Consider the following 9,883-nt stretch of genomic DNA (forward strand, 5'->3'; position numbering starts at 1 on the left):
CGAGTTCTTGTCAGTAAGGCCTTCTAGATGGCCTAAGGCAGATATATATTGTGATGTTATGAGCTAGGTAACATAAGAACTCCATTACCCAGCATGCCACAGTACTGAAGAGCATGTGCTGTAGCCCCGTTTAGCCATGTCGGCAGCGGGATGTTTTTGATGAGCACGCTATGGAGTAAACTTTAACAACTCAGCCAACACGCCTTGTCTGCATCTTTTATGATTAGACAAGACAACACATATATTTGCCAGGCCATTTTCAAGATAGATATTTAAAGATAAACTACATTTTGTGAGACGATGTCGGCCAACCCCGGAAGCTCGAATGAGTTCTACAGATTGTGAGTTCAGATATTTTATTTCTTTATTTTTTAACGTTTAATATGTTTTTTGCTATATTAATTTTGACAGTACCACATAAGATATGTTTTAATTGCTGATGCGGGTTTATTGATTTTTAAATGTGCCAGAAAATAACCCGTTTTGTACACTGTTGAGGTGGTTCAATGCCCAGTAGGGCGTAAATGTGTTCCTGTATAGTATTTCTCCAGCAATGGTCACGTAGTGATATAAATGATGGTATTTTGAGAGGTAATCATTGAAGTTGGACATCACTAAAGGCCTAGGTGGGAAACGCACGGCCCGCCACTGCGTAAGATTGTACGTGGAAATCGGTGCCTAGTAGGACCGGCGGATTCGGTCGGTGCCAAAAGAAGTACCGCATCCGGGACCCATTCTTAGCTGAACTATTGTGTAATTTGCATAATTGGCCATGACGCAAAAATCAGCGTTTGTGTGTGAGCAAGTACTACTGTGTTTTTTAGTTTTTGTCATCATAAGAAATGTGTAGCATGTTTAATTTCTTACATTTTGTGCAGCGGTACACGCTCATGCGTATTACTTATAACACGCATTAGTGATAAAAAAATAAAAACATTGACGTTTCCTGTTTCCATGTAAATGTGTGAAGATTACAATGTTGATGCCATTGTAAGTCTGATATATCACTACAGTCAAACCTGTCAATAGCGACCACTCAAGGGAAATAGCAAAAGTGGCCACTATGGACAGGTTTCGCAAGTTCATCTTAAAAAGAGTAAAACAATTAATAATACAAATTTTCCAATACATTTCACCAAGTCCGCTTGCGTTGCGGCGAAATCGTACATTTCCACTCTAGTCATTAGTCCACTTCCAGCAGCTCCACTGTTACTGAGCTCTCAGCAGCAAATTCGCAAATATTCTATTTTGACTAGATGCCGCCAAAATGTTCAAAATAAAACATTTTGTGTTTTATAATAGGTTATTTACCCTTGCTAAATCCACAACAGTCAGGAAAAAAAGACAAGCGAATGTGCGCCTATTCCACTTCTACTGTCGGTGTCGTCACTCATGCTGTCTGGCCGGAGCGGTGCTGTGCTGCATTCTGCAGGCAGCTGGTGATTGTTGGCTGACCACGTAGCATGCAGCTAACTCGTAGAACAGCAGCAACACAAACACACTTTAGGGGGTAAGACACAAGCTATTAACATCATGCATCATTGCAGCACATTTTGATATTAGTGGCGGCTATACAGAGTAAAACATTTATTCCAGGATGCAAAATCGATGGCAGCTATAGACAACAAGTGGCCACTAAAGAAATGTTTATAAAGCTACTTTTCTCTGCTAGGGAACATTTTGTGGCCAGGATAGATGTCAAACCTGCTAACGTAGGTTTGACTGTATATTAATGGTTTTAATAAAATGTTAATTGAATTAATTACATTTTAAAGGGCAACTGCACTTTTTGGGGGTAATTTTGCCTATCATTCACAATCCCTATGTAAGACAAGAACACATGTTTATTTTTATGCATTCGAATTTGTAATATACAGCAAGTATAAGGTGGCTAACAATGCAGCTAATATGAGTACTCTATTGCACCTATAAAGCCCTCTAAAAACATCCAAAAACCGCCAACAATACTCCATTTACATCTCGTGACCTGAACACTGACCAAGTATTAGCTATATTGTTATTATAAGCACTAACGCAGAGGAACTACTTTTAGTGGCGCCGTGATCACAGTTAGCTAACTAGCTTATGCAGCTACTGTATATTGACGTACTGAGCCGGTGAGCTGCTGCATGTTTGAGTTGGTAAAAATTAATTCTATATTATAACTCATGCCGCTCTCGTATAGTATAGTATAAGGTTGTGGCCAGAAACGTAGAAGTTGTTCAACTTTGACATTCAATTTAGACCCGGAGATGGCGAGAAAGACAAGAAAAGACGCTTGTTTTTTTTGTTTTTTGTTTTTACGTACAATGTCATAATAATACCCTCAATTCCCCCCAAAAACGGATTAACTCGCTGGAATATAAAGACAATATAACATACATCCGTAAACGTGGATGCATATGCAAAAGTGCAATATATTTATCTGTACAGTAATCTATTTATTTATATCTGCACCTTATTGCTCTTTTATCCTGCACTACAACGAGCTAATGCAACAAAATGTCGTTCTTATCTGTACTGTAAAGTTCAAATTTTAATGACAATAAAAGGAAGTCTAAGTACAAGTGTTAGTTCTTTTATGTCTGTAGTTTGTATTTCTTGTTTAGCATTTAGCAATAGTGCTACTTGCTGGATCTGCTTGTCACTCAGCTTCTAAAACTTTTAGCTCATCCTCTGTATATTCAGGCTCAAAAATATAAGGCTCTGGATCATCATTTGGCCCAAATTAGTCGTTGTTGTCGCTCTTGAAGTATGCCATGATTGGTAGCAATTGTTACTGTCGAAGAAAATAGCGAACACTGTGATGCGTCTGTGAAATTAATACGCTGCCGTATACTTAAAATGAGCAAATTACATAATTATTACATGTTATTATGGACATACCTGTTACTACATTACATACATACAGCGTGTATACAAAACGTTGATGAATGTTTGTGGATGTTTTTAGAGCGCTTTATACCTGGAATAGATGTAATGACGTAATGACTCATATGCTGACTTTTGCAAGCGTTTACTTCTAAGTTAAGAATGCATAAAAAAACATGTGTGCTTGTGTCATAGGGATTGCGAATGATAGGCAAAATTCCCCCTAAAAAATTAAGTTCCCCTAAAATGAATTGATCGTGGGATCTGACCACAGCTGATATTTGTGCAGCATTGTGGCGCAGATGGTAGAGCGGCCATTCCAGCAACTTGAGGGTTCCAGCTTCGATTCCAGATTCCGCCATCCTAGTCGCAGTTTTTGAGCAAGACACTTCACCCTTGCTCCTGATGGGTCGTGGTTAGCGCCTTGCATTGCAGCTTCCACCTTCAGTGTGTGAATGGGTGAATGTGATGTATAATTTAGAGCGCTTTGGGTATAAATCCAGGTATAGCAAAGCACTAAATAAATACAGATTTTTAACTGATTGGCTGATAGCTGCAGAGCCCAACCAATCTTTACCGCAGCGGTGTCCCAGGGATTCAATGGCTAATGATTGTACTCACGTGAAAGATTCCTTCCGAATGGGTGCACGCTCAGGGAGGCACAATTACATTTCCATTTTCCTTGTTACACACATGCAGTAGTTGTATGAATTCCAGAAGTGTGCGTGTCTTATCAGAACACCGGCTAGAATTTTAGAGTGTGTCCTATATCCATAGCACCACCATTAAAATAAACAACGTTTTTTCAGCTATCAGTATCACTGTAGGACTTGAGGAAAAGGAATAGCTACACACACCGATGACACAAGAAGCTAAACGCTAAAGCTTCTCTGTAAAGTAGTGCTGATTGATCCAGATGTTTGATACTACCTACTATAGTGTCAGTATATAACTGATAGATACTAAAGTAATTAGACAACATTTTTTCTTATACATTATATGATTTACAACAGTACTAGCTGATTGTAAATGTAAGCTTTATAAAAATGTTTTACTATAAAATATTTTCAGTTCTTTCAACTGAAATGCAACTGAATTTGTGAAGTTTTCACAGTGATTATGTTGTGGGGTTTACATAATCATGCATCATATCCATTGAACATTTCTAAAAGAGAAAATTCAGAAACGATGAAACCCTCGTCCAAGCCAAGAAAGAATGTTAACCCTGTACTGTACACTCTACTGCTGCTTAGGAAGGTGGCGAGTTATACTTCAGTGATGTCTACAGCAATGAAAGACTAACGGAGGAGATCAAAAACCACAAAGTCCTGTGGGGTGCGTATGAGAAGTGTTCTACTGCTGATCAAAAGCTGCAGACACGTGCCTCAGTGTCGTTCTCTGGTGACAGGTGAGTGTTTAGGTGGCGCGCTGTGGTTCAAAGATCTGCTACAGTTGGCCAAGGAAGTAGGATTCAGCCCCCCGAGGCTTGTTCAAGCCAGCATCATCACTGTCGACAACAAGGACATTCTAGGTGTGAGGCTTCTTCTTGTCAAGGCAGATTGCAATAAAAAAATTATACGTTTTACAAAAAAAACTAAATATCTGTTTTGAATCTATTTTGTATTCAATAACTTCATGTTGTGCTATAATTTGTGCATTACAGGTGACTTCAAGTTTGTCTCTGCCACATATCGTCTGTTTAAGGTCCCTAAAGGCAGCACCAAGCCATGTAAAGTCATGTATAATGGTAACATCACAGCGGCGGAGGAGACCCTCCGCTTTGACTGTCAGTACACCTTCAAGGTTTGTATCTTCAGAACAGAAGCAGCTGGTGTTACCTTTTTTTAACCTAATCTTTGTCTGACAGGCTGATCAAGTGGTGGAGGTAGACGCAGAAGTCGCCTCCATTCTGACCCATTCCAGATTTGCACAGGAATTCACTTTCCAGCCACCAGGAGGCTCTTGTGAACCTTGCGGAGTCCGACCAAAGGTCAGTGCTACTTTTTGAAATTTGCAGACATGATGACTTTCAGGAGCAGAGGCAGGGCAGGCCCCTGGCATAAGCACTATGCAGTTGTTCAGGGCCAGAACCACAACTTTTTTTTTGAGTCAACATGTCCTTTTTAATAGTTTTAATTTGGTTTAGCAGCATTGCTTTGAAGATTGACGACTAAAACGATCGTACTATTTAAGTTTATATTGTAACCAAGCATTTTGTTTAAGTAAATACATTGTAATAACATTTATTTTATTTTATTTTTTTACATTTATTGTGTTTTGTTTACTTTTTCCATTGATTCCCAATCGGCATAGCAGTTTTCTATTGGCGTCACTTTCCTTGCTCCTTGGACTTATCGACCTATTTTTTTATTTTACATTTTTATACAACCTTAGGATATTATCTGGAATATAAACACATGACTATTGAACATAACGGATTTAAAATAATTGTACTTGTCAATGCAGTCTTTTTGTTTATTGTTCATACGTAATTATTTGCAGTAAATACAAATATTTGCATAACTTGTAAAATATTATTAATACATTATTTTTTTAATATCTAATTATAAGCATACTTGAGCTGAATTGTTGTTGGTTCTCTTATACAGACACTTAGCCAAATCTACTTCTAGTCGCCAAGAGTAATACAGTAAACTCTTGTTTATCGTTTTTAATTGGTTCCCTGCCTGGCTGTAGTACAGGAATTCCTCGCAAAGTAGTTATGAATGTAATATTTTTTAGAGATATTGCATAACACCCACATAGCACCTTTACAATATAATACTCATTAGGCTACAGTCAGCCCTATAGCCCCTTGCGTGTTACACTGATATTAAAAACCGAAACTTGGCCACAGACACAATCTTTTTAGGGCCACAAAATGCCTACCACAGGTCAACATGTTCGTGCTATCTGTTTGAAATTGAGGACACACCCAAAGAGGCCCGCCGTCTCACTGTGCGCACAATCACATTTGAGGAAAACATTCTCACAAACACACACTCTCAAAGCACAAGGTCAAGCAGCTGTCTCAGAGTCCTAACCAGACTTTGGAGTCATGCTGAGAACCTTGAACAGGAATGAATGTTCTCTTCTCCAGCTCTTAAAAATGTCAATTTATCAGCTCCTTATGGTCATTTAACACCTATATTCATTAACAAACCTGATCTTGATTAGAAATATTCTTTAGTGTTCGACCTTTACACTGTGTCCCTGAATTGAAATCAAGCTTATAGTAGGTATTGTACAACAGTGCTTGATTTTGATATTGAAATAGAAAGCCTTTTGTTTCACTTCTTATATGCATTTCTGTCATAATATGCAACCCTGAGTCTGATAACAGAGCTTAAGCGCAGCTACCAGTACACCCACACGGATGGACTTGGTTGATTGCAACCTTATCAGCAATATGAATGTTTGCACAGATCTTTTTTAATGAAACTTCACGTAATTGAATCCAAAATTGTCATCTATTTTTCGTTGAATTGGTCATCCAGGCAGGCACTGAAGATCCTTTTGAGCTGGCTGAGCAGCTGCTGAAACAGGGTCCAGGTTCAGCCACAGGGGGGTGCTGCGGCACAAAGTCTGCGACCTGCTGCAAGTGATGGATTGTGGGAAAGGAGCGATGCCACGTCCAGAATCAAGTACATATAGCTGCGGCCGCAGACATTCTTAAGTCGCGCCCACTTAAAGACACGGCCACAGGGGTGACGACAACAGAAGTGAAGCTTGAGAGACAAGACACAACACGGAAATCAGAAAAAAAAAGTACTCCCGAAAATAAATTCAAGTTCAGATAAAGTACCACTGATAGTCACACACACACTGGGTGTGGTGAAATTATCCTCTGCATTTGACCCATCCCCTTGTTCCACCCCCTGGGAGGTGAGGGGAGCAGTGAGCAGCAGCGGTGGCCGCGCTTGGGAATCATTTTGGTGATTTAACCCCCAATTCCAACCCTTGATGCTGAGTGTCAAGCAGGGAGGTAATGGGTCCCATTTTTATAGTCTTTGGTATGAGGTTTGGGCTTTGGTTGGGGTTATGTTTTCATATAATCACCCGAAAAAGCAAAACATTCATCATCCGAAATAATAACAACGTCTTCCATCTTGGATCACGTTACAAATCAGGTGTCCACTCTCGCTTTGTCAGCACCACTGAGGGTATGTCTTTAAAACATGGTTCGCTTCCGTTGTTGTGGGCGCGACCTAGAGTGTCTGCGGCTGCAGCTGGACCCTTCTCTGCAGAACACGTGTCTCAGTCCTATTTGTCTGCCTCACAGTTCTTAATAAATGGAACAATGTGTGCTATATATCAAGTGAATTAGTATACATCAAATGACTTTAAAAAAAAAAAAGAAAATCATAAACATTGAAATTTATTGACATGATACATTAACGCATTTCAAATCAAGTCTTAAATTGTCAATACCTGGCTTTGTTCTTTGACTGCAATGTTTATAGTTGACTGATTCCTAAATTATTAAATCATATTCTTTATCAAGTTGATTGTTGTTTTGTATTAACACAATAAATACTACTACCAGTAATACCGGTAATCGTTTTCAAATCGTGAAGCGATGATATCGTGGTCTGCATGGGGTTGTATCATTGGTGTGTTGCTGAGACAGAAAATGCCATTGAAAACTACAGCGACTAGTTACGCTCTAAACCCACCAGATGGCAACAAAAACCCTTAGAGGACATCAAGGCATAATGTTAAGACTGAAAAAACCCTGAGTTGCTGCACATTTAAATACTTTGGCTCTGAGGAGGATGGCCCACAAAAAGTGTTAGACTTCGAAAACCCCTGACGTAAAGTAATGTTTACTTCATAACTTCTGTTCTGTACTCAGCCTGGACCTGTACACAAAGTCATTATGTACATTCTTGACCGTTCACTTAAAAAGAACGGTAACATTTTAGTATGGGGAACAAATGAACCATTAATTAGTTGCTTCTTAACATAGGGTTAGGGTCGGGGTTAGGGGTAGGGTTAGGGTTGGGGTTGGGGTTAGAGAAGACTCTTAGTTAATGGCTTACTGGTTGTATAATAAAGCCATGCAGAATAAGGCATTAATAAGTACTTTATAATGACTAATTAACAGCCAATATGTTACTAATTTGCATGTTAATAAGCAACTAATTAATGGTTCATATGTTCCCCATACTAAAGTGTTACCAAAAGAACATTTGTGGTTATTTGTATTGTTTTAATGACAAGTCTGGCGCATGGGGCTAAATTATTTGTGATTTTAATTTGAGTTGAGAATAAAACATGAACAACACAGACATGACACGGGTCTCACCTATTTCTCCTGTGCATTATTTTGGAAGAGTTTTTTTTTTTAATATTATAAACTGATATACCCTGAATGTTAAGAATCACTGCTGACATTTTAACAATGAACATTGCCCACATTTCAATGTAATTATTTAACATTATAAGTAAAAAATAAAAATAAAAAAAGTACTGAGCTGGTGTCAGTACTTCTTAACCATCCCACAACCGACCCAGAAAGGAGTTGATTATGAATTATGATGTGTATCCTCCTTCACACTTGGCACATGCCAACAATTGAATCACAACCTCACCAAGTGCTTCCTACATTTTGTAATATTTTATAAAAGCTGGTAGATAGAAAACGATACGTTCAAAAGGTACCGTATTTTCCGCACTATAAGGCGCACCGGATTATAAGGCGCACCTTCAATGAATGGCCTATTTTAAAACTTTGTTCATATATATATATATATATATATGTGGGCTCTGTACCGAGGATGTCGTTGTGGCTTGTACAGCCCTTTGAGACACTTGTGATTTAGGGCTATATAAATAAACATTGATCGATTGATTGATTGATTGATAAGGCGCACCGCATTATAAGGCGCATAGAATAGATGCTAGAGTAGAGGCTGGGGTTACGTTGTGCATCCCGTAGTTGCGAGACCTGTTGTGGCTCAATATTGGTCCATATATAAGGCGCACTGTCAGCTTTTGAGAAAATTGGAGGTTTTTAGGTGCGCCTTATAGTGCGGAAAATACGGTAATTATTTTTATTATCTCTGCATCTCATGCTCGCGCAACTCAACAACATTGTACTTTTTTAAAGCTTAAAAAAACGCTTATTAACATATTTCTAAGATGATCAAGCATCTGCACCTACAGCGAAATTTAACTGTAAGGCTGCGGTATTCAGAGTGCGGCCTAGGGGCTATTTTTAACCCGTAGCTAGTTTGTTTTTTCTGACTAAAACTAAATCTCGTTACAAGATTTGAGGACATTTTGGAAATACAATTTTAATATTTAAAAAAGCATTCTGTCTCTCCAGAGTTTCGTGTATTTTCAGATACAGTGGTAACTAAGCGTAAAAGTGCCCCAGCTTAAGAGTGTTTTTAGATACGAGCTGTCTCCCGGCTAATTGTTAGGCTTTAATTTGCAAGCAAAAATTTGAGTACCAAGCATTCCCGCAAATGTCACAGTAAACCCCGCAAGATCTGCCAAAACATCTAGTCCTACAGCTTGAAATCGACACTACTTTGTATTTTACAACTATTGGAATGATGAAAGTGAGTGTGAAGGACAGTGCTGAGAAGACTTGGATGATATTCGGTGAATTAAAGAAAAAAATAATCAAAAACATGACAGAGCGTGTCGCCAACTTGCAATTGGAGCATATCACTGCTAGTATGCACCATACTGAAGCCAGCCAGACAAGAATGTTAAAATACTATCTTAACAGCGGACATTTATCCATTAAAATATGGAAAAGCTGCTGACGGCGTGATTGAAGGAGAAGCAGCTGGGAAGAGATACTGTCCACTCTTCAAGGTAAATACTGTAAATTATTACTACATTACTTCATAAAACTACAGTAGTTGTTAGTAGTACTGTGGAAGTCACTTCCTTCCGGGTTCTTTGGGCCACCAGTCACCGACATCACTCCTTTTCAGGGTTAACAATAATGTTTATTTTACAATAAACGTCTCAGATGTGCAAAGTCTTTGTGTGC

The 9,883-nt window shown here is 38.8% G+C and overlaps 1 protein-coding gene across 1 annotated transcript in view; it reads left to right on the forward strand.

The window, feature by feature from the left end:
• Nucleotides 1–7,374, forward strand: part of LOC133639286 (arsenite methyltransferase-like) — an 18,123-nt gene extending 10,749 nt beyond the window's left edge. The window contains exons 7-11 of the mRNA XM_062032495.1: nt 4,125–4,206; nt 4,280–4,402; nt 4,535–4,674; nt 4,739–4,861; nt 6,369–7,374. Coding sequence (XP_061888479.1) covers nt 4,125–4,206; nt 4,280–4,402; nt 4,535–4,674; nt 4,739–4,861; nt 6,369–6,476 — 576 coding nt within the window. The 3' untranslated portion in view covers nt 6,477–7,374. The remainder of the gene's footprint in view (nt 1–4,124; nt 4,207–4,279; nt 4,403–4,534; nt 4,675–4,738; nt 4,862–6,368) is intronic.
• Nucleotides 7,375–9,883: the final 2,509 nt, after the last annotated feature.

The sequence above is a fragment of the Entelurus aequoreus genome, linkage group LG22 (genome assembly GCF_033978785.1).
Source record: "Entelurus aequoreus isolate RoL-2023_Sb linkage group LG22, RoL_Eaeq_v1.1, whole genome shotgun sequence".
In the NCBI taxonomy this organism is placed as follows: Eukaryota; Metazoa; Chordata; class Actinopteri; order Syngnathiformes; family Syngnathidae; genus Entelurus; species Entelurus aequoreus.